Here is a 24,150-nt window from a genome sequence, read left to right as displayed (position 1 = left end):
AAAAAAAGCCCACCAACTACTTTTTCGATGATTTCCCCGGCATGCTTATATAATGGGAACGCTAGTCCATAAGAGGTAAGATTACACACGTGATCTCGCGATCGAGCGCGGGAGCGACTTCTCGGCAGAGCCTCTTTCGCTAATCAACCACCTCTACATGTGGATTTTGTCTTAAGTGCCCGACCTCCCCAACACACACCCATGATTCAATACCCCTTTGACTAGCCATGGGTGTTACCGGCCTCTGGACGGTCGTGCAGCCCTGCGCTCGCCCTATCAAACTCGAAACACTGAACAAGAAACGACTAGCTGTCGACGCGTCGATCTGGATCTATCAATTTCTGAAAGCGGTACGAGACAAAGAAGGCAATGCGCTCCGAAATTCTCACATTGTCGGATTCTTTCGTCGTATATGTAAGTTGCTGTATTTCGGGATCCGGCCTGTCTTCGTCTTCGATGGCGGGGCCCCGGTCATGAAAAGGCAGACAATCGCTGGCCGAAAAAAGAAACGCGAGGGTCACAGGGAAGATGCTGCGAGGACCGCGGGAAAGTTGCTTGCCGTACAAATGCAACGCAGTGCGGAGGAGGAGAACGCTCGTCGACGCAATAAGACCCACATTCAAGAGGAAGAAGAAGTGCCAGATGTTCCGGTCTACGCAGAGGAGGCTTTTATGACAGAGACGGAAAAGCAACAAAATCGCAAGTTCAAGAAAAAGGATGCGTACCACCTACCTAACCTAGACGTCTCGCTTCAAGATATGGGAGCGCCAAATGATCCACGCATTATGTCCCAGGAAGAACTGGAGGAGTATGCTAGACATTTCCACCAGGGTCAAGATATCAACCTTTACGATTTTTCCAAAATCGACTTCGACAGCTTGTTTTTCCTTAGTCTGCCCGCCACTGATCGCTACAACATCTTGAATGCAGCAAGGCTAAGAAGCCGACTTCGAATGGGTTATTCAAAAGAGCAGCTAGATACCATGTTTCCCGACCGCATGGCATTCTCGAGGTTTCAAATCGAGCGTGTCGCAGAACGTAATGACCTTACGCAACGATTAATGAATATAAACGGCATGAACGGAGACGAAGCATTCTACAACTCTGGGAAGCGCGTTGCGGGAGAACGTGGCAGGGAATATGTACTTGTCAAGGATAGCGAACATGAAGGTGGCTGGGTACTAGGTGTTGTGGGAAACAGGGAAGGTCACGAAGAGAAGCCCATCGACCTAGATCGACCTGAGATACTGTCCGATGAGGATGAGGTGTCGGACGAAGATGAGTTTGAGGACGTTCCAATCGAAGGTCTGAATCGACTTCCCAAACTTCCTTTCCTTCAAGAGGGTGTATTGGACCGGTCGCTCCAACTGCAAACGAATGAGGTTTTAGACATGAGAAGGGCTATACAAGAATCGCGTCATGCTGCACAGCAACAGTCAGTGAACGACCGCCGTGTGCAAGAGGTTGAAAATGACTCGCTTTTTGTTGAAGCCGAGGGGAATATTGCCGCACAGCAGCAGAACAACGACACTGATGAATTCTTTAATGGCGATGGCGATGACGATGACCTTGAACGAGCTATTGCCCTTTCATTACAACCAGATAAAGTCGACGACGAAGATATGCCTGATATGCCCATCAATCGACCGGTAGAATCAGCTCCATCCTATGAGATGGTACCAGATCTTGATTCCGAGAGCGATGATGGAATGGACTTTACTGCAGCCATAGCAAGAACAAAGGTCTCGAAAAAGGTCTCACATGCACCAACTCGATTCGGTGGTCCTCTCCCTTTTGAATCCATCAAACTCACGAAAGTCACGAAAGATAATGATAAAGCTGGCGAGGTTGGTGAAACTGCGGGGGGTTTCGTGAAGGGACCTACAGAGAAACCAAAACAAACTGACCCACTTCCTCCTTGGTTTGTTGGCGAACGCTCAGATGCGGGATTCATCGTTGATCCCATTGAAGATCCTGAAAAGGATGATGAGCGATCTGCAGTGCCAGATCATATGTTCCTCTCCAATCGTCGCTCGCCGGACATTATCGATGTTGACGAAATTTCCACCACTACGGAAGTCATTGATCTAGAGAAGAGGGAGAACGAGGAGGCGGAGGAGGAGGGGAAGAAGGAGAAATCCAAACAGATCTTTCAGATGGAGGACATTGAAAAGATTTACAATGAGCTTCCTACAAATCTCGATGAGAAGCCATTGAGCGAACCAGCTCCAGCTCAGGTCAATAGAAATCTTGATGAAACGGCACTTGGGCGCCCTGGAACACAAATCCAGGACACAGTGCCCGCGCTTGATGAGCAGTCTTCACGCGGCGAAAAATCTCTTTCGCCAGAATTCGAAGATGTTGTCCCTCAGCTGCCCACCCAAGGACCCGAAATCACTGTTGTATCCCATCAAAAGGCCCAGCCCCAACCTCAGCTCTTCGAAGAGGTTGAAGACTTTATGCAGGACCAAGCCGACTATAGTGACCCGGAGGATGAAGAGCTGTTCAAGCAGCTTGCGGCTGAGGGTGAGGAGCACGTTCGATTTGCCAATACTCTTAATTCTGCTGCTCCTAACCAGGAAGCCTTTGACTACGAGCAAGAATTGAAGCAACTACGGTCTCAGCAGAGAAACGAGCGTCGCGATGCAGACGAGGTGACTACTATTATGATCAATGAGTGTCAACAGCTCTTGACGCTCTTCGGATTGCCTTATATTACCGCGCCTATGGAAGCTGAAGCGCAGTGCGCCAAATTGGTGTCGCTAGGCCTTGTGGACGGGATTGTCACGGATGACAGTGATATCTTCCTTTTCGGGGGAACGCGAGTCTACAAAAACATGTTCAATCAAAGTAAATTCGTCGAGTGCTACTTGACGTCTGACTTGGAGAAAGAATACGCCCTCCATCGACGGAAGCTTATTAGCTTCGCCCATCTCTTGGGCAGTGACTACACAGAAGGCATTCCCGGGATTGGTCCTGTCACAGCCCTAGAGATACTCACCGAGTTTTCCAGTCTCGAAGAGTTCCGCGATTGGTGGACCGAATTGCAAATGGGTACGAATAATGCAGAAGATGCTCACCTTGCCTTCCGGAAGAAATTTCGAAAGAAGGCATCCAAGATATTCTTGCCTCCTTCATTCCCTGATGCTAAAGTTGACGAGGCATACCTGGAACCCGCGGTTGACGACGACCCTTCCCAGTTTCAATGGGGCGTTCCTGATTTGAATGCGTTACGAACCTTCCTCATGACGACAATTGGCTGGAGCCAAGAGCGTACGGATGAAGTCCTAGTACCGGTTATTCGCGACATGAACCGGCGAGAACAGGAAGGCACACAGTCCAATATCACACATTTCATGCAAGGTCCACAGGGCGCGGGTGCATTTGCGCCTCGCGTTCGTACAGGCGGACCCAGCCGCATGGAAAAGGCATTTAGTCGACTACGTCAGGAAGCTCAGACGGGCGAAACCTCTCAGGATGGCGAGCCAGCTAGCAGGGACGGAGAGGGGAAAGAAGCCGCTATTTCGCAAAGTAAAGGCAAAAGAGGTGGCTCAGCCACTAAAGGCAAGGCGGGCACGGATAAGAAGCGAAAGACCCGTCACGCCACCTCGGATTGAGCTCAGAACTCGGAGGTTCCCGCACGGCAATACATGTCCACTACAGAAGTTGGTTGATATCTAGACTTTAAATAAGAAATCTTGGTTATTGTAAGGAATATATTGCTTTAACCTTAATGCTGTAATGTAGCTACGTGCTATAGTACACTCTAGTTGCACGGATCGACCCAGCAATAGCGAACCCACGCCACAACACGCGTTAGCGCACTTACGGATAGTAGAGCACCCGTAGAAGTAGGTCAGAGAGGTAAAAGAGTATATATTATGTAATATTGCAGCCTGGTCTCAACAATTAGGCATAATAGTATTCCCTTGCCTGAACGACTCTAATAGTTTGCCTCGCTTCGCTCAGCAAAATAAATCATCGTCTAGCCAGATTAGGCCTAGCTCGTATGTATTCTGCCGGTTGGGCCATTATGCCAAATCTCACCGTCCCTTTTACCGCATTAGAACCTCACTTTCGCGTGAAACACACACGAGGCTTATGATTTAATTGCTTAGCTTCGTTCCGCATTCATATATCTATCTACCTTGGTGATGTCTAGAGCCGACGTAAGGTGGCTTTCATAACCAACTTCGGCTGTACCATCGGCGCCATCCTTATGGCAGCATCTTTCGATTTGCCCAATTACAGGTATTCGTCTCCACCATTTACCTTCAATCTACGTACAAAAATCGTATGAAGACATATATGTAATTTGGAGACAATTTGAGTAAGCAATACCACCACCGAACTATTAATATAGATTACGACCCTGCTGCAAAATGCTGAAAGACCAGCTTTCTTCCATCACTATTATCATGGCTTTTGGTATCCCTCCTGGCTCTGGTAAAGGCCATGAGCTCGCCTGACCAGTATAAAATGCTTTGTTCGCTCCTGACTCTACCACGTCTCTACACACAACCTCTAGATCTTTATGCCATGTCTTGAAATCATGATGATCTAATACGACTAGCTTAAAACCACACATTAGTGCAAACTGTAAAACAATCCGATAGAACGCCGAATTCTGTCCGGGCGACGTTTAGTTCTCATGGAGCTCTGTTATCGTAGTCAATGACGTTATATGAATGGCTGACGTTTTTATGATGAAACTATATCCACTCGCGGGATGGCCCTAATCCGGTCATTACTATACCGAGTGACAGCTGTGTTGCGGTATAAATATCCGGAGAAAGAGCTGTCGAGGAACTTAGTTCATCATTTTATACTTTTCTCAACATTGAACGTTTCGTCAGTATTCGACAATGTCCAAGCCAGCCCATTACAAATCCATCAACCCGGCAACCGGTGAACTCTTTCAATCGTATAAGGATACTACCGACCAGGAGGTGTCCAATGCGTTGGATAGAGCACAAGAATGCTTCACCGACGATTGGCGACGGCGTACTATCGCTGAAAGGTCGGAGGTTCTTCACCGTGCTGCGCGGCTCATGAGTGACCGATCAGAGCACATGGCCACACTCGTCACCAAGGAGATGGGTAAATTATACACCCAAGCCTTAGCCGAGGTCTCACTCTCGGTTGATATCTTGACATATTATGCAACGAACGCCGAGGAGTTCTTGAAAAGTACCACGATTCACGAGCACGGAGCTAGTTCTGAAGTCATTTGCGAACCGTTCGGCATCATTCTCGCCATCGAGCCATGGAACTTCCCATATTATCAATTGGCACGTGTTGCGGGGCCCCAATTGATGGCTGGAAACGTGGTGTTGCTGAAACATGCGGCACGCGTGCCGCAATGCGCGCTCGCATTTTCTCAGCTCTTCGAGGATGCCGGTGCGCCTGAGGGCGCGTGGACGAATCTCTTTTGCTCCATATCACAGATTGAAACGATCATCGACGACTTCCGCGTGCGTGGTGTAACACTTACCGGCAGCGAGCGCGCGGGTTCAATCGTCGCTGAATGTGCTGGACGAAACCTGAAAAAGGTCATCCTTGAGTTAGGCGGGTCGGACCCGTTTATTGTGCTCGAGGATGCGGACTTAGATTTCGCAATCGCGGAGGCCTGCGCTGGACGTATCTGGTGTCTTGGCCAAGTCTGCTCCGCGCCCAAGCGCTTTATCGTGGTTGGCAAGGAGCGTACAGAGCGCTTTATCGAAGGCATGAGACATCGGTTCAGCTCTCGGGTGGCCGGTGACCCTATGGATCCTCGCACTGCTGTCTCTCCGCTGTCCTCGGAAAGTGCTATGAAGGTGCTTTTGGATCAGATAGATAGAGCTAAAAGCCACGGAGCCACGGTACTCTTTGGGGGTAATCGTATTGACCGGCCGGGCTTCTATATCGAGTCTACGATGATCACAGACGTCACTCCGAAGAACCCCATTTTTTATGAGGAATTATTCGGTCCAGTTTCCATGGTGTTCTCGGTAGATACAGATGATGCTGCCATCGAACTGGCCAACGCAACTAAGTTCGGCCTTGGTTCGTCTGTTATTAGCGAGAATCACGAACATGCCCGCGCCGTGGCAAATAAGATTGAGGCGGGCATGGTTTTCATCAATTCGTTCTTTGTGACAGTTCCCGAGTTACCATTTGGAGGTGTCAAGAACTCCGGCTTTGGCAGGGAGTTGTCTGAATTGGGAATTGGAGAATTCATCAACAAAAAGCTCATTCGAGTGGCGCCTGAATCCAAGAAACTCGTGAAATATGATGACTAAAGTGTCTATAACTTTTTTTTAGCTTGTTCCATAAGATTGTCAATCTCACTGTTTTCATAGTAAGAGTTACTATAGCAGAATATCACTGCATTCTGTATGATCTGGTCGCCTTGCAATGGCCAACGGTAATAGCCTCTTCAAGTTCACAGGGTTTAGGAATGCCTCTGTTATCTTCGAAAGTCATGAAGGTCACAAAAAGTACTCCTCTCTTGGTTCTGCTTTAGAATTATATGGCATAATGAGCCTACCTCATCCTTTGGCCTTATCGATGCTGTCTACTGGTTGACAAACTGTGATCCTTTGTGGCTTTTAGGCCTTTGTCCCTTTGCCTCTCCATGGGGCTATTTAGAGCTTTTCATCATCAGCAACTATCTTCTGTTGATTACTTCTTGTTTCGTTAGCCATCTAATGGTCGCCTCTGCTTCCCACGTTGCTGATACCCATGGATCAGGGTGCATATATACGATATTTAAGCAAAAGAAAAGGTAGCTTGACTTCTCAGTTTGCGATAGAGCTGGAAGAGATCCGATATACGAGAAGCGTGTTTACCTGACCAATATAAAATGCTCTTCCTTGCCCCTCACTCTTCTTTCTCTTCTACCACGTCTCCCCACAACCTCTACCTCTCTATACCATATCTTCTCCATCTATTTAATGACATTCAAGGTGAGAATATGATGATCAGATACGACTTGCTTGAAAACACACTCATTGATAGTCTTCGTCTTAGTCCCACAACCATACGCCTCAAATACCTCCCCTAACCTACACTCTCTCGCCACAGAGCTAATACAAATGACGCTGGTTATATAATCTGAACTGTTTCGAGGATTTGCTTGTTGGCTACAGATCTTAAACATCTTCGAGAGTGCAGATATGCTTCTCTTCGGGTTTTTGATATCCGCGATCACTCACCAAATCTCCAAGGAAGTGGTCCCAGGTTATGACGCAGACAAAAAAAAAGGAAACTCGATCTCCGATTAGTTGGAGATGAGAGTCCAAAGGCCGAATCCCTTGGCCGATCAGTGATCTCGCGTGGTCGTTTATCATAGTGCTGATCTTGCGTTCATCGAGAAGCAAATACGCCATGGCTCCGGGAGCGCTTCTGCGTGTGTCTGCGTTATTCTGCATGCATAAGTCAAGCGTTCAAATGCTCGAGATGAACCCATGGGTCATATCCAGGATTGTACCTATAAGACAAATCGGTACGGTCTCCCTTTACTTGATAGGTCGGCAACATGAACGTATAATCGGAAATTTCCGTACTATCGTTCGTTCCTTGATATGGGAATTGCTGCCACTGGCTCGATTGCAGCTTTTTGAGGCTGGAAATGAGGGCTCATTTTGTCGACCACTTGGTATGATATACACTATACTCACGACTTACCAATGTACTAATATTTATAGTTACGGGCTGCTCGAGGTCACATGACCTCTACGCTCTCTGTCCCGGCACCTGGATAGTTTCCTTTTCCTCCTTACGCAACTCAAGAGATTTTCCAGACCACCTACGTTTCATCCCGTGGTACTCTAGATTCCATCTCTCACAGGGGCACTACGATGAAACAATTTTCCTCAGAAAAGTCAAGAACCGAGAAACCTTCACCATCAGGAGATGACCGGGCAAAGCTCTTGAATGAACGCTTTGGCCGATTAGTGACTGCATCCCTTCAAGCCCAAAGCCATTTATAGCCAATGTCTCATGAGCTCTCAACTTCCATAGCTCCATGAATCAGACCTCTGTCATTATCATCAGTTACTCTTGCCAGGTACAACCGTGCCCGGGTGGAATTAAAATCCGAGACCACATGGGTTTTCCCCACGAACAGGCGTTCCACGATCTCCGCGATCAGCGAGTGGAACTGGGGCACCAATGGTATAGCTCTATACAGTATGCAGTTTCAGTTCCTCGATCTCAAAGCCGTGAAAAGGGAATCCAGGCACTCGTAGCTACTGTCGGATTGTAGCATATAGCAGTATAAGCGTATATAATGCAACCTTTTCATAACTCCATGACATCAGGGTGGAAGTCAATGACGTCGGGTGATCGTGAAGACTTGAAAAAAATGGAAAAATTTGCACCGCGATGCGATCGGCCGATTAATAGCTGGAAGGAGTTGGCAGAGGCTGATTTCATGCAGTGAATGCTCTTTATTGTCCTAGCGTCGTCGAGTTTTCGTGCTCGTCTGGCCAATCCCGAGCCCCTAAAGCGTCCCCGATCAGTCCATTCCCCTTGGGCAGAAATAGTCGACGTCACATCCCGAGAGCTTCCAGGAGAACCTCACTTTTCTCCAGTTTTCATTGAAAAGGACTATACCTCCCCTGTCCGTTTGCAGTTTATATTTCTCGTCACATCCAGCTCAAGTACGTACAAGGAAAAAAAAAGAATTCCCCTCTTTAAGCTCACGTCACTACTGCGCAACGGGAAAGTCTTTCTTTTTTCTAATTTCTTTTTCTACAGGAACCTGAATCTTACATCTCTACCTCTCTACAATCATCTTCCCATACTTCACTTTCCTATCCGAGCCATATGATGCATCGCACCTATTCCATGCGCCAGTCGCGCATCCCGACCGCCTCGCAGATTGAGAGCCCACTACCACCAGTGTCCACAACCAAGACCGGGAGATGGCTAGGGAAAGGCGGAATCGGTGAGTGCGATTGAGATATTGTTGCGATTGGCTTCGATGGAAATCTCCGAGGGTGTTTGTCGCGTTGGAGGCTGCCTAAGATTGGGCCGCTATCGACCTTCCCCCGCCTCCGAGAGACGGCCGAATTGGAGACCACCAGTCGTAGAAGAAAGAGGAGAGATCGCTGCGAAAAGTGAACTAAACTAACATCTACAATCAGGTCATGCTTTCCGTAAGAACGCCGCCGGTGCCTTCGGACCCGAGCTCGCCAAGAAGCTGTCGCAGCTCGTCAAGATGGAAAAGAACGCCATGCGCAGCATGGAGCTCGTCGCCCGGGAGCGCATGGAAGTCGCTGTATGTTGATTACCCCGAATTTGCGATCCGCGCTATAACGAATTGGAAACTGACTCGGTCGCCATAGCAACAACTCTCCATTTGGGGTGAAGCATGCGATGAGGATGTGTCGGATGTGACGGACAAGCTCGGCGTGCTGATCTACGAGATCGGTGAGCTAGAGGATATGTTCGTTGACCGCTACGACCAGTACCGTGTCACCATTAAGAGCATCCGCAACATCGAAGCTTCCGTACAGCCCAGCCGAGACCGTAAGATTATCTCATCAGTGTTGAACAACTCCTCAGCATTAACTAACTAAATTCGATCTCTAGGCAAGCAGAAGATCACTGATGAGATCGCCAAGCTGAAGTACAAGGACCCCAACTCGCCTCGCATCGTCGTCCTGGAGCAGGAGCTTGTCCGCGCCGAAGCCGAGTCCCTAGTCGCCGAGGCCCAGCTGTCCAACATCACCCGCGAGAAGGTCAAGGCCGCGTTCCAGTACCAGTTTGATGCGCTCCGCGAGCACTGCGAGAAGGTCGCCATCGTCGCTGGCTACGGCAAGCACCTCCTCGACCTGATCGACGACACCCCCGTCACTCCTGGCGAGACCCGCAACGCCTACGACGGCTACGACGCCTCCAAGGCCATCATCCAGGACTGCGAGGATGCCCTCACTAACTGGGTCTCCTCCAAGGCCGTGGTCAAGTCTAGTCTCTCGCAGCGCTCCCGCACCCTCTCCCAGCGCCACCGCTCCAACCTCAGCAAGAACCGCGAGGGCGTCGATTTGTCTGCACAGGACCAGCCCTTGGCCGGGGATCGCGACTCTTGGCTTCCAGCTGACCAGCACCCCACCTACGAAGACGCCGATGATGGTGTGAGCACCATTGAGGGCGAGGAGCGCGGCCGCGAAGAGGACCGCGAGTCCATTGCCGCATAAGAGATGGGCGAGAGAAAGACTGCTACCTTGTTTCCATCACGAATCTGACGGCTGAATTTTCCAGGGCAGATGCATGGACACGATGAGATCTATTCATCTGTCCGGTCGGTTCTCATCTCCACGTTCCTTTTGTCAAAAATCAATTCCCATCCCCCATCCCTTGTGCTTTTGATCTTTCATATATGTTTTTGTTTTATTGATTCCGTGCTATTCTCGAAGCAGACGCACATCAATCACGTCTTGCAGCTTTGGGACGTTTGACGCCTTTTCTCTTTTTTTTTCACATGAAATGTCGTGATCCAACGGCTATGAATCGTGCTTCGGGGGGAAGTCCACCTCTCCAAGCTTTTGATCGGACGTGGGTCTAATTTCCCTTTCCTTTCTCCACGGAGTTTGGAGATGTCACTCTGAGATCCAAGTGCGATTGGGAATTGTCTGGTTTTTTTTTTCTTTGTTTTGTTCCTTTTTTCTTATTTCCATTCCCTGTTTCTACTTAATCGATGTAATACCATCTTATGTTGGCTTGTTTTGGTTCTTTTTTTTTGTTTTTCGAGGATTAGGATAGTCCAGGGTAATCAAGGGTGTTCTAATGGATTGTTTGCAGGAATTTATATTACTACATCCAGTATAACTCCGTACGGCTAGGCTGATTTATAAAAGTGCTGTCTGTGTGGCTGTTCGTGCAGTTCGCCTGAACAGTGCAGCCCTGTAGGCTGTGGGGGGGCAGACCCTTACCCCGGAAAACCGACACAGCACATCCGATTCTCCAATGGCATTGGATCTCCGTGAGGCAATCGCTCTGATATAGCACGCCAGCTGGAGCACGTCACCCGCCATTGCTTTTGCGTCTTTGCGATTACGTATGTACAGAATCCGATAGAAGAACAGTAGTTACGGAGTACGGACTCCGGAGTAGAGATAATTCGTATAGCAAAAGATAAACCCCGGGGGTTTTAGATTGTATTCCAGTCCACAGATAGCTAGCAAGGACGGAGGAAACCAAAGAAACAGGAAAAAAGCAAGTCCCAGAGCAATAAAAAGAGAAAAGATATCAAATATAAAAAAACCAGTACCATATAAAGCAAAAACTAGGATTGACTTCCCCGAGTCTGGACCACAACACCGCCAACTCATCTCCTTTCCCGTAAACCCCGGGGAAAGAGAGAAAAATGAAACAAGCCTTCGCAGCACACGATCTGATGGAAAGAGGATAGGAAGAGTTGAGAGGATGTATAGAAGGTATAGAGCCTGGGCAGGAGTTGTAAAGATAAAGCCCGATGGCAGGAAGGCGAGCGTAGAGAGAGGATAGCGGATTCAAACATCAAACGAAAGTTGCCAGATCTGAAGTGCAAAAACAAAGACCATCCCTAGAAGTCGAAGAAGCCACGGTCGGGAGATCCGGGCAAACGAGAAGAAGAGAAGGGTCGTGACGTCGTCATTTTGTCTGCGCTCATCTACCCTGCCAGAACGGAGATGGGGTAGATAAGTGTAGACACCATAGCAAAGCGAGTAGACGAAAAAAACAAAACAAAACAGAATGCTGATTTGGTACGGACGCCTTGTAGAGGAGACCGTACGGAGTAGGCTGAGGAGATGATACAAAGAACGGCGAACAACAACGCAAACAAACAACAAAAAAGCACATTCTTCCATTTTGGATCATCACTCCTCGGTGCCGACGCCCTTCTTTTTGGGCTGAATATGTTTTTGTCTGGTATTGGCGCCAGGACCTTTTAGCTCGACGGTCGAGCTATCCTTAGCCGGGGCAGGCAGACGAGAAGAACCGGCATCGTGCTTCTCCGTGAGGAGGTTCTTCAACCAACGGTTCTCCATCTCGAGCTGTGCGACGCGAGCCTCGAGGGAAGCGTTCTTCTCGGTGGTTTCACGAACGGTGCGTTCGAGGATCTGCTCGCGCTGCTTCTTCTTCTGACGGAAGCGAGCGCTGGCGGCGGTATTTCGACGACGGCGATCTTCCTCTGCGGCACCGCGCACGCCCTCCTCTTGATCGAGGGCGGCGGCGATGCGATCGCCGGAGATGGTGGTGCTGTACTTGGTGTTTCCCATCTGGCCGTTGGGCGGGGAGATGGACGAGGACACATCGGACGGCGTGAGGGCCCCCTGTGCGTGGCCGAGCTCGTCGGGCGCATATGGGACTGGTGGGTAAATGGAATGGGCTGAGTAGGGCATCATGTGCTCTGGAAGAGTATAGTTGATGGACTTCTCGCCGGCAGGGCCTATGGATGGAGTAAGCGATCGAAGTCGATATAACCCCGAGGGAGTGAGCCCCATGGATCGGGAAGTGTAAATCATATTCCGGAAGGATATAAGCTCAAGAAGGGTCTCAAGGGGATGTGCAGTTCAGCGTAAGCTGGCAATTGGCCGTTGTCATTTCATTGCGGGATTGCGTGCTCGTGCATTTAAGGACCACCGACGGTGATCTCCTTCCACCATTGGAGATGGAAGATGCATGTCACAGCTCACATCCTGGGCTCTGCAGCCTTTTTTCTTTTTTTTCTTTTTTAAACCCTCGAAATGAAATTGGTGAACATGATTGTGTAGGGGAAGAAGAGGTTTCAGCAACCTAGTTATCCAGGACTTTTTTTCTTTTTTTAAAAAAAACCAACAGGGATGAAATCATGCAAGAAAAAAAAGACATCCAACTTCAATTTTCAGACTTGGAATTTCAAGCCCCGAACTAAAGCTCAGACGCAGAGGCGCGATGGCGTAACAAATGCAACGTTGGGCAACAAAAGTCTCAAAAGCTTGACACGTACCATGATAGGGATAGCCTCGGAGATCGAGAGAGCTGCGATCGTCTTCTATACTCTCATAAGAACTGACAGATAGACCGCCCATGCCTTCGGTCTGGTCATAATCCATATTCGCGTTGCCAAACGGGACCAGCCCAGTATCAGCGTCAAATGAGTACTGTCGGGTCTTGGCTGCTGGATCGTGACGCGACATCAAAAAATTGAAGTTCTCAAGTTTGTCGAAGACGGGACCCGGGCCTGGTAGAGGTGGTTGTTCCCCCGGCATGGTTGAAGAGGGAAAAGAAATAAAAAGGAAGTTCAGCCCCCTTGGACCTTTAGGGTTATGGGAGAAGAAGAAGAGGGGCTTTCTGATGTTTAGAGACACCCCAGATCCGGGATATTTTTTGAAGCAAATCAGAATCACCCTAAAAAGGAATTGCCAATTAAATATCGACGAAAAAGGCCCCAAAAAAAGAAAAAGAAAGCAGAGACCAGAGGAAAAAAGACCGGGAAGGTTGAGCTCTCGGCCACACGATCTCGAAAAAGAAAGGTCACTTCATCGTCGCATGCCGCGGGAGTTCCACCTGAACGAATGAGAAGAGGAATAAAAGGCCGTTGGTTTAAAAAAAGGGGGGGGGCAAAGAGAAAGACCAGGAAAAACGATGCTAGTCGATGATCTGATAGAATGGAGAAATGTCGTGATCGCGAGTTGTGGTTCGTGGGGACATTCACCGCTTTGGATGTACAGAGTATAGATCGATCAGTAGTTAGTTACGGAGTATAGAAGGGATAGTTATAAGATATCAGATATAAATCTATATATATATCCAGCTTCTCCAGATTCGAAATATCAAGCTCTTCTGGAGAAAAACAAGACTGATATCTCCACTTGCCTCGGAACCAGTACCTGAGGCAAAGTACGGAGTAGAATATATGGAGAATCCAGGTACATGCAGTATGGGAGTATGTAATCGTATCAGAGTGCGTAAGTGTATTCTATATTCAACATCATTCGTCCACTTTTCAATTCAGCGCATCACAGATGACGCGGACTGGTAATCAACACCTTGGCAACCGGGCCCAAAATCCCCTCCCGCGTCGTCTAGAAACATTCGATCGTCCCTATGACATATGTTGCTACCTCCCACAATTCAAGCACCTTTCCTCTGAGCTATGATCTGGGCGGCGTCCTCAATCGTTATACCTCGCACTCGGTGCTCCACTCTTTCCTCGCCTAATACGGTATCTTCCGCAATGGTCCGATAGATCTCAGCAAACCCTCCATAAACATCGGCTCCGACTCCATTCCATCCGCCTTCCGCATCAAACATCTCCCCGATCCCACGCATTTCATCCTCCCACCGGTATGCCTTGGGACTCATGCCAATCACCCCATTCGTGGCGAGCGCCGCAGTGCGTGGGGAGTATTCCTCCAGCAGCGCCAGCAACTCCGGCAACATCGACTCCCTCTGCGCAGTGGAGAAGGACAGGATAGACAGCGCGGTCAGACCTTTGGTCAGCGCCGCAAAGGATAGTTTGAGCGTGGATGCGGCGCCAATCCGAGACGAGACAAGCCTTATATTCAACACGCCGGCTAGTGTCGCAAACCCAGGGGCCAGATCCACCAATCCAGACAGCACCACGCTAGGTTTCTTCCAGCTCCCGTCTTGCGTGCTTTGGGACGGCGGCGCACCAATGATTCCGCCATCGAGGAAGTGGCACCCTCGGCCCCCGTCCGTTGTGGTTGGCTCGTCGAATTGCGCCGCCATCTCCGACGCCAGTCGGGCGGGGACTGCGTTGAGCTCGAGGTAGTATAGCTTGGACCGCTTCGGCGGGTTTTCTACGTCCTCCACCGCCTCCCGGAGACTGCCCGTCGACGGCAGTGCGCACGCAGCTGCGATTCGTCCCGCCGTCGCCACTGCGTTCCGCGGAGGTACGATTGACAATACGTAGTCGGCTTGGATTACTAGCGCTTGGTCCGAGGGGAGGATCTCGATGCCGGCTGAATGGATCCGTGCCAGTGTGTGTTCACTGGCCGAACAGCGGCCGTTAGTTTCTCGGCTTTGGTTTTCGCCTCCGGTGTTCGTACCTTCTTCCTTCTGCGACCGTGACAACTCGGTAATCGTGGGCTTTTAGGAGCCTGGCCATGCCGAGGCCCATGTCTCCGATCGACACAATTCCAACTGTAATGGGTCTCATGGTGAAGAAATTGTTTCAGGTCTTAGATGACAGTAGGCTTTTTTTAGGCAAATTAGCAAAACACCGAGTACTTATGGACTTCTACTGCGGGGGTGTATTTGCTTCATTTGTCAGCCTTCCAACCTGGTTGGTTGTAAGTCTGTATAATGTGATTGCCCCGATCCCCAGTACATATACACATGGAGAGTGACTGGAGGATTTAAGCTTATCTTCACCTCTCAGCCTGTGTAGGGAAGTCCTTCTGAAAAGGGGTCATTCCTAATTCACATACGGAGTAAAAATCGGGAAATGGATCAGGATACCTGTTGGCATAATGTTTACATCAACTGACATTCATATCCCAAGATGACCAGGTCCTAGATACTTGAGACATATCAGGTACATCCACCTGTCAACCCACAAAATCATAAGGTACAAGGTTTTAGGGGTCACGTACAACATAGTTAGGTGCATGGTGAAGCATCCTGTCGATTTTAGTCATGGAATTCGGTGATCATTACTGCATATGTACTATATCCGGCTTCCAATTTCTTGCTCCCCACTGTTACAGAAGGATTACTATGTGTCAATGAGGGCCCGAGAGCAAAAGATATTCACTGGATGAGGATATGTAGTTTCAGCAACTGTTTTGGTAAGAATATTGCCTAGGTGGCCTTCTTTTATGAACAGCCTCTATACTACCTTCTATCAGTCATACCATTTCATATCACCGCCCCATATTCTTGAGGTCTATTTGTGGGTTTTATCCTTCTGCCTCCCTATGGTCGCTGTTGGTAGAGAGTGACTCCAAAGTGTTGTGGCAGAATACACCCCGGGCAGCATTGACCGCCTTGTGTATACATCACCCATCTCACGTGGATGATTCCTCATCCTCTGTCTTTCCACTCTCATGATCTCACCATTTCCCCGTAGGGATGAATGCACAAACCCTAACCAGGCGGCACGATATCCTACAAACCCTCTATGGACGAGTCAACGACTGTAAATCCATCTTTCTCTCCCCTAGCGATCTTCAAGGTCTCGGAATCCAAGCATCTCAAGTGGGGATAACAGATGACGGTAATCTGCAATTTCACCCATGTTTTTTTCGGCCTTACCTGGAGCGAGTCCTCCAAAAATATCCAAAGGAAGGAGGTTGCCTTCCGAAGCTGAATAACCGCCCAGACTTTGATTCAATTCTGAGAGATGTCCTCACAGAATGTCCAAATGTACAAGACCCTCTCAGATTGGCAAGAGATCATTATGACGAACTTATGTCGGTGGCGGGACCGCAGGAGTGGCTTACCCATGCCCGGGAATTACAGTTCTATATGGACCGCCAGCATCGGGCTCGCCGGAAGGGACGGCCGCCATACACTTCTCTTATTGACCTTGGGTCTCTTACACTGCGGGAGTAAGTAAACAGTGATTCTTTTCAGGAATTTGAATATATATGGTGAATATCAAGCAGGGCGAAAAGAAAGATGAACGACCCCCCGGCTTTCCGGGGACTACTGTGGGGCATACTGGCGCATAATGGATCTCCTAGAAGACGGTGACGAAAACTTCCCTATGCCACATGCGATTATGGAAAACATCGCACACGTCCCCGCAAATCATGCCGACCAGTGTCTCACTCTCCATGAAGTAAGAGCTATAGTGAACATGATGCTCATTCGGACATCCCACAGGCCCTTCCGGAAATATCCTATCCACCCAGTAAGCAACCTACATCGCATCCATGGATTATAGCCAAAGTCTTCCTAATCCCCTGCCTCTACCTGTCTATAGTTATTGGTTCTCTCCTATATGGGCGAACAGCACGGAAGGATCATTCAAGTTTCATTTGATGGAGAAAGTTTGATTCTACAGTATTCTCAACTGTGGAGCTTCGAGGACGACGATACAGCACCGGTGGAGCTCTTCCTTCGCTACAATATAAGCCAGCTAGTTGGGCTGGAGAGACCGTACGGATGTGTCCGATCACTTGCGAAATCGGTTGCATCAATGAACTTAAATAAATAAATATAATACTAATAACCTAGTCCAGTGAAACTCCCAGGGCCTGGCTTGTGAATCTCCAAGTCAGTCAACAGGGTGCGTTGAAAGATACGTGTGGGTTGCCTAGCAGGTTAAGCTACACCCCATGATAGCTAACTAGCAAACAAATAGTTCTAGGTGTTTGTCCTCTATACTAATATGTTATGATTGCAAAGGTCAACCATATAAGCAGGCCGCCGCTTCCCACTTTGCAACTTGCTTCTTCTTTCTCTCTCTCTCTATCTTAGTTATTTTGAATTGATACACTCTTCTATCCTTGCAAGACTTGGCACGTCACATAATACAGCTCTCTTCTGTCTCTCACCATGCCCTCAATTCTGGCAGCTGTAGAGGATGCAGAATGGTCCATACTCTCCAGAACGATTGACGAGCAGGTAGCTCATGAGTCGCTGATGAACCTCCTCAAGACTCTTACAATCAACGTTCCGGTGTGGACTGTCGATAGACTTCCTCCCATAACACTGTGTGTCTCGGTGGTCAAGAGATGACTGCCTGCACCAATGGTTATCTTGAAGGTTCCCATATCCGCGAAACCTTCGCCATCATCGAAGTGAAAGCGGCGCGACGAAGCTGGAGCGCACGTCCTGAGGTCCTATGGCAGGAAGCAGCACAGATGGTGACATGGATCGTGACTGATGCGAACTTCCGGAAGTGTCTTTTTGACCGGTAAGCTAGATGTTGAATGTTTATATGCTAACGAGAACTTATAGGCGCCTGCTGATCTCACAGGACGAAGACGATATTTATTTGACACTTGCCCAGTACCCGTCAGAATACCCCGCATACCTACAAGGAGAGCTCAGTCCTTCAAGGAGAACTGCACTGCCTTTTCTCACCATGCAAGAGTATGGACTGTGGGTCATTGAAAGCAAAAAGCAATATGCATCATTTTGCTATGGTGATTATGAGCTTCTGCCTTCAATTCACGGATGAGACGGACAAGGTTCGAGCGAGCAAGGCATCCTCATCACAGGGAGAGGCGTCCTCGTCTAAGGGAAAAGGCCGCTGAACTTACTCTTGAGAGGGTTTACATACCCCGACTTCGACAGTTCAAAATCACGTGCTGCCTTTCTCCTGTCACGATCGGAATGTTGGATGACGCTGGAGATCGTTGATAGTTTCGTTTACTTCTTTGCTTCTTTGCTCCTTTCCTACTTTTCGAGATATCGGGATTTGCATTGGTTCTCTCTCCTTCGCCCCCGTTTCTGTTATTTTGAATCTATCACAGCTCCTATTCGAGCAGTTGTATCTCTTAACATATCACTAAAGTTAAACGAAACTGAGAGCTTTACTAGTACAATTTTGAATAGTTCATCTTTTCAACCTCAGGCAATAGTGAAAGGCCAGATGGGCCAGGCACTGAAGGATACTACCCAGTACTAGAGTGTGTCGGGCCGGCCCGAAGAGTGATTTCGTCCGATTGGACGGCGCGTCGGTCCTTCCGTAATCCGGTCCCGATGGGAACTATGTCATCACTCCTGACTTGCCGAGGTATAAATTCTACATAGACCGATGTGGTTGTTCCAATATCTTCACCCTAATTTTTATACGGGCTTTACGGGCTTTACGGGCTTTACGGGCTTTACGGGCTTTATGGGCTTTATGGGCTTTATGGGCTTTATGGGCTTTCATGGGTTTGGTGGGTTTGATTGAATGGTCGCTGTCTCAGTAGTTCCTGTTTCAGAGTTGAAAGCCGATTCATGAGTATTGCTGGGAGCTACTTGATCTATGGTTTAGGAGATCATTGGGCGCTCCGGACAAACCTTACTAACATACAGAGAATATGGACTCAGCCCAGGCCGGTCTCTCAACACGGCTGATCCCAGAAAGCCCAATCTGAAGGGTCGAAACCGCCATTTAAAGACAGGCCTGTCCCATCCATGTCGCTAAAAACTGCATCCAATGCATCATCCGCAAGCTTGGTGGTTCCACCTATTACATCCATGCTCTCCCGCTGCTCGCTTATTTTCGGTTCGTACACGCAGTGATGAAAGTCGGCTTTGTGGACGACTGACTTAGGGGATTCGCAGGCCAGGCCTTGGGAGTTAGCTTACCGATTGTGAATATAGGGGTTTTCTGCCTTCGATAAGTTCTTCGTGATTTGAATAGACATATGCGATAGCATCCCACAGGAATAAAGCTTATATTTGCCATCAATACTTTTGCATGCTAGGGCTGCCGTAGATAGCGTTGGTTGTATCGAGGATTCTTGCTGCAAGCGCACAAATATCCCTCCTCTGCACGTCTGTGACAAATCAGGCATTCGTCGCTCTTCGAGGCCACGGAAGGTTACTCTAAAATGGTATCGACCATTTTCGCGACAGCTGGAACATGAAGAACCTTACACAGAGGCTCCATGTTTTGTGCGTACGCATTCCAGAGCTTGGACGCCTCCTCATGGCCAGGGTGTTACCCGGTGATGCTATGCGTGCTTCCGAGTATGGCCCCAGATATTGTGTGTACTGCGAGGACACCCACAATGCCCGTCGAGGTATTTGCATAGCTCCAATATCATCCTGGTCGGAATCGGATACTTCACATAGGTCGCCCTCTTCATTATCAAGAACACTGCCGACATAGCGAGACTTGCCATCGGCGGACAGAAGCTTACCCGAGCTGGCGGGTTACAAGTCCGGCATTGGGTTGGGTTTTGTGTGCTGGCCGTTGATGCCTCCATATTCTGGTCGCATAGGGTCATTGCAGAGGATGTATGGAGAAAATTGTTGTCGTGCAAGATGCGCTCAAAAAAAAACGGCTGTTTCTTGCGGTGTTTTCGTTTTTTTCTGACTCTCTTTTTCTTCTTGCTCCTCCCCCCGTGAAGGTGTTTGCCACGCGCCTGAGCTTTCGGGATACCCGAGCCTTCCCAAGGGCATCCCCGGAAGTAAACAGAAAGATCGTGTACACCCACGAAGACGGAACGATATCGCCATATCTTGAGCTCCCGTTCCGAGCTGACCTTCTCCGCAACACCCACCACGAGTTCGGCCACATTGGCTTCCCGGGCCTTAACAGTGTCGTCCGTCCTCGTGGCTAGTGGCCGACGATCCGTGCCGACATGGAGGACACAGTCAAAACCTGTCCGAACTGCATTAACCGCTCGCGTTCGTCTTCAAACTGGTTTCGCTGTCTCTTTCGCGACGGGGGAGCCTGGTAGACGCACTGGAGCTTTGCTTTGTTGCAGCTCTAACATGCTGATGCCGTCTTATCGCATTTGATTTTCTGCAAGCTTGGCATTTAAAGCGCATTGTGGACAAGTCGGGGCCAGTACTATTTTGGCAGCGCCTTAAAATGAACATCCCACAAATTTGGCCGGAACACAAAGTGAACGGAATCCGAGAGTCCCGAAATCCGTGGTCCTTGATTATTCATCTCCTTTTATTTTCTCTTTCCCTTCAGATTCTGAACATTTGCCTATGAGTAGACATCAAACAGGAGAGATCGAAATAAGGAACAAAGATCTCCCGCTAGTCCTCGCCATTTCCGCTCGGGCGACTTTTTCGAAAAGTCTTGGCACGCACGTTCATGACTCCCATCCACAACCGTCCGCCACCAAGGCAATGAAGCAGTCACCTTCCCAGAACGCATTGCCCATGGATTCTGCGCTTTGGAGAGGACAGCACCTGAGGGTTGGTCTTGTTTGTCGTTCCGAGTTCTACTATCCCGGCGGACTCCGGTTAAGGGGGAATCCAGCATTGCTAACGGCGATATAATGTCTATCTAGGCTTGTGAGATGTGCCATCGCAAAAAGACCAAGTGTGAGCTTGAAGGGTCGAATTCGACTTGCGTGCAATGCATGCGCCGTAATACGCAATGTGTCTTCCCCGCCCAGCATGAGAAGCGGGATGATCAGCAAAGGTACGGCGATGTCCATTGCCATGTCCCGATCGGCTTTTTGTCGATCATGGCTAATTCTTTCACAGTACTGATGAATATGTCAAGTCTTTGAAAGACCGCCTTGTCAGGGTTGAGTCGTTGTTGAGGACGGCAGGCATCTTGCAAGAAAGCGATATGAGTCATGACGACCTTTCCGATGAAGATGATGATGGACCAACTAGTCAGAACATATCATCTGCTTCCAGTCCAAAATCAAATTTCGGAGCGTCTCTTCGCTCACAGGGTGGGTTCATTGAAGGTACACCCATCTTTCCGACGGACCAAAGAGATGATTCTCGATATTTCGGTAAGATAGACAGTACCGCCCATGTGATATAAAACCGCCCAGACTAACTCACGGATAGGGACGTCGTGCTCAATGTCAATTCTATCGCGAACAGGGATAGAATGGATCAAGAGCAAAGCAGGCGATGTGAGCTTTTTGCGAATGATATCTCCTGAATCCCGTCATGAAAATCCATGGAATCAATGGCGACCGGACGTGTTCCAGGATTTGTTTGCCTCGAAGGTTTTTAAACCTTTGCCCTCGAGGTCAGAGGTATTCTCTCTTATCAAAGATTTCTTCCGGACGGCCAACCGTCTGTTTCCTATCTATCTTGAGTCGTCATTCATGAAAATGGTCGAATGGCAATATACACAGCAAACCTGTGATGACGCTGCGCGCTGGGCTAACATCAACATGGTAATCTGCCTGGCATATGAATATCGATCCTCGAGTAGCTCCAAGTCAGAAAAAGACAAGGAGAAATCCGAGTTATACTTCAAAAACGCGATGTCGGTCTTCACTGAATTAGCCTTGAAACGCACCGATCTGCTGAGTATACAGGCTTTGCTTAGCATGGTACGTCTCCTCCTTCTTTGGCACCTATGGAAGCATCTAACAATTTTGCAAAGGCGTTCTTCCTTCGGGGGAATGCGGGAACCCAATCAGCTCTGCCGCTCATTACTGCAGCCATGCGGTCCGGTCACCGAATGGGACTTCATCGAGATATTCCAAGACCGGAACTTAGTCCGGCTGAGCAAGAGGAGAGACGGCGCGTTTTTTGGGTTGCATTTGTCATTGACCAAAGGTAAGAGAAGTTCATTCAGACGCCGTCGTCTCAAGTACTAACCCAATGTTCCAGTACATGCCTAAGAATTGGAAATGCCCCATCACAGCATCAAGATGATTTCGATGTCCCCCTTCCGGAAGAACTGGAGGGCGATAAGCATGGTGAAACCGCAAGCAACATTCCATTCTTCCGCGAGCTCTGTCTGATGTCGCTCATCAAGAGCCACATTTACAGTCGATTGTACTCCGTTAAGGCATTAGAAAAATCCCCCGCTGAAATCTACAAGACGGTTAAAGAACTATATGCAGAGCTTGAAGAATGGAAACGCAAATCCCCAACTCTCACTGGGCCGAAAATAAAACATACTGAACGTGACTTCCTGTTTGGCTTTGCCTCTATTGGTCTGCATTTCGTCTATCACAATGCTGTGATCATGATTCACCGGGTACCTATATTTCTTAACTACATGATAACAGCCAGAAAGGAATCAGAGAAGGTCAAGTCAATCAGCAAAGCACATGCTATAAAATCGGCAGCCATTGGTGCACAGGCTGCCCGAGATACCCTGAAGGTTGTCAATAACATGCCATGGGGAGATATCGCATGGACCTGGTAAGTACAACAGTCTTCTGATCAGCTTCATTTCTCACACTCAAGTCTTAGGTCATTATTATACTACGTCTTCCTGGCAGCATCAACATTATTCTCAAATATTCTGCGGGATACTCGCAATTCAAGTGTGCGAGCAGACCTTCAATCCCTCAACATGGTCTCAGCATTCTTTGCAACTCTCACTCCCCCAGGTGAAGGATCAAATAATTACGCCGGTTTCATGGCCCGAATGAGTGCGACCCTTGAACGCATCGCCAGAGTCGCCATCGACAAAGACGAGAAAAGAGCCCGCGCCCCAGACGACGAAGACCAAGAATATAAACCACCAGGAAACAAGAGGCATACATCTCGGACACAGCCAGCACCACACCACCAAAGGCAGCACCGCCGACCAACAACCCTCCGCAAAACAATGACCCCCACCACAGCTCCGCGGTATCCAACACCAAGCACCGCCAACCCCACCACGATGGACAGCAGTATTCCCGACACCTTAGAAGGCCTTCCACCAGTCAATTCCTCCGGCTACGTCGTCCCCATGAGCCCAATGCCAGACCCGGGCGACAACACTCAAATACAATCCCCGTATCTCGCCAACCCACCTAATATATACTCACCCTCAACCACATTCCTTCAAGAAGCAAATGACAACACCTTCGCACCGTCAATCCCATCCTGGCAACTATCCCAAGACTATCCCACAACCGCAGCCCAACCCCCAGGATCATCAGGCATGACTCCCAATCCCACCGACTCCCCAGACTCCTTCAGCAGTACCGCCAACTCAATCCCCGATTTCTTCCAGTACCCTGTGGCCGGCGACTGGACCCACGGCGGAAATATCTTCGCAGGTCTCTACCCAACGGACTACAGTTGTCCGCCCTCTATCCCAACGGGCACTCAACCTGCCGATGCATATCCTTCCATGCCGATTCTATCGGCTGAGTCGTTTATCTATGGCGCGCCTGCTATTGACGGCCAAACGGCTCAAGCTGGTGGGTTCGATCCTCAAAGTCTGGGGTATGGTTATATGCCGCAACAAGGCCTGGAGGATCCGAATCAGGGGGCGGATCCGGTCTGGCCTAATGGGTTCTTGGGGTTGTTCTAGGGGTCGATTGATCGGGGTGTGATATTTTGATTTGTTGTTCTCGTTATCGTTATAAACACAACCTCTCTACTCTCTTGTTTGTATATGCATTAGCAAGGGTTCACGAGTGTTGATGTAGCTACTAGTAGTGTGGTATGATAGAAAACAAATGATCAATCAGTGGATATGAAAAGAAAGACTAGGTATAAAAAAAAACGCCCAGCCAGATCCCGAAGTCAAGATATCCCATTTCCCCGCGCCATTGAACCCAAGAAGGGCATGAAAAAGACTCATTCTGCGCCTTCCTTTCCAAATCCAGAGCTAACCCATCC

General features: G+C 48.9%; 9 protein-coding genes across 9 annotated transcripts; 7 read left to right on the top strand and 2 right to left on the bottom strand.

The window, feature by feature from the left end:
* Window positions 1–227: 227 nt before the first annotated feature.
* On the top strand, window positions 228–3,617 carry N7518_006599 (ssDNA endodeoxyribonuclease RAD2; the record flags this gene model as incomplete). The annotated part of the gene is made up of 1 exon (XM_057187526.1): window positions 228–3,617. One exon carries the CDS (start codon window positions 228–230, stop codon window positions 3,615–3,617), a length of 3,390 nt encoding a protein of 1,129 aa, XP_057039229.1.
* A 1,248-nt stretch (window positions 3,618–4,865) lies between these two features.
* N7518_006598 (NAD-dependent succinate-semialdehyde dehydrogenase) lies at window positions 4,866–6,281 on the top strand (the record flags this gene model as incomplete). The annotated part of the gene is made up of 1 exon (XM_057187525.1): window positions 4,866–6,281. The coding sequence occupies one exon, from the start codon at window positions 4,866–4,868 to the stop codon at window positions 6,279–6,281; it is 1,416 nt and encodes a 471-aa protein (XP_057039228.1).
* Window positions 6,282–8,814: 2,533 nt separating this feature from the next.
* N7518_006597 (Eisosome component PIL1/LSP1 family protein) lies at window positions 8,815–10,184 on the top strand (the record flags this gene model as incomplete). Its single annotated transcript, XM_057187524.1, has 4 exons — window positions 8,815–8,932; window positions 9,132–9,265; window positions 9,333–9,516; window positions 9,580–10,184. The coding sequence occupies 4 exons, from the start codon at window positions 8,815–8,817 to the stop codon at window positions 10,182–10,184; spliced, it is 1,041 nt and encodes a 346-aa protein (XP_057039227.1).
* Window positions 10,185–11,846: 1,662 nt separating this feature from the next.
* Window positions 11,847–13,220, bottom strand: N7518_006596 (bZIP transcription factor; the record flags this gene model as incomplete). Its single annotated transcript, XM_057187523.1, has 2 exons — window positions 11,847–12,418; window positions 12,959–13,220. 2 exons carry the CDS (start codon window positions 13,218–13,220, stop codon window positions 11,847–11,849), a joined length of 834 nt encoding a protein of 277 aa, XP_057039226.1.
* Window positions 13,221–14,085: 865 nt separating this feature from the next.
* Window positions 14,086–15,133, bottom strand: N7518_006595 (DUF1932 domain-containing protein; the record flags this gene model as incomplete). The annotated part of the gene is made up of 2 exons (XM_057187522.1): window positions 14,086–14,965; window positions 15,024–15,133. 2 exons carry the CDS (start codon window positions 15,131–15,133, stop codon window positions 14,086–14,088), a joined length of 990 nt encoding a protein of 329 aa, XP_057039225.1.
* A 1,515-nt stretch (window positions 15,134–16,648) lies between these two features.
* Window positions 16,649–17,137, top strand: N7518_006594 (uncharacterized protein; the record flags this gene model as incomplete). The annotated part of the gene is made up of 2 exons (XM_057187521.1): window positions 16,649–16,831; window positions 16,904–17,137. The coding sequence occupies 2 exons, from the start codon at window positions 16,649–16,651 to the stop codon at window positions 17,135–17,137; spliced, it is 417 nt and encodes a 138-aa protein (XP_057039224.1).
* Window positions 17,138–17,657: 520 nt separating this feature from the next.
* N7518_006593 (uncharacterized protein) lies at window positions 17,658–18,106 on the top strand (the record flags this gene model as incomplete). Its single annotated transcript, XM_057187520.1, has 2 exons — window positions 17,658–17,839; window positions 17,884–18,106. 2 exons carry the CDS (start codon window positions 17,658–17,660, stop codon window positions 18,104–18,106), a joined length of 405 nt encoding a protein of 134 aa, XP_057039223.1.
* A 1,546-nt stretch (window positions 18,107–19,652) lies between these two features.
* On the top strand, window positions 19,653–20,207 carry N7518_006592 (uncharacterized protein; the record flags this gene model as incomplete). The annotated part of the gene is made up of 3 exons (XM_057187519.1): window positions 19,653–19,664; window positions 19,717–19,881; window positions 19,995–20,207. The coding sequence occupies 3 exons, from the start codon at window positions 19,653–19,655 to the stop codon at window positions 20,205–20,207; spliced, it is 390 nt and encodes a 129-aa protein (XP_057039222.1).
* A 379-nt stretch (window positions 20,208–20,586) lies between these two features.
* Window positions 20,587–23,839, top strand: N7518_006591 (transcription factor domain-containing protein; the record flags this gene model as incomplete). The annotated part of the gene is made up of 7 exons (XM_057187518.1): window positions 20,587–20,799; window positions 20,895–21,028; window positions 21,094–21,353; window positions 21,412–21,908; window positions 21,962–22,137; window positions 22,192–22,731; window positions 22,783–23,839. The coding sequence occupies 7 exons, from the start codon at window positions 20,587–20,589 to the stop codon at window positions 23,837–23,839; spliced, it is 2,877 nt and encodes a 958-aa protein (XP_057039221.1).
* Between the last annotated feature and the right edge of the window lie 311 nt (window positions 23,840–24,150).

Source organism: Penicillium psychrosexuale (assembly GCF_028828465.1).
Source record: "Penicillium psychrosexuale strain IBT 29551 chromosome Unknown utg000004l, whole genome shotgun sequence".
Taxonomy (NCBI): domain Eukaryota; kingdom Fungi; phylum Ascomycota; class Eurotiomycetes; order Eurotiales; family Aspergillaceae; genus Penicillium; species Penicillium psychrosexuale.
This window is presented reverse-complemented; position numbering and strand designations above follow the sequence as displayed.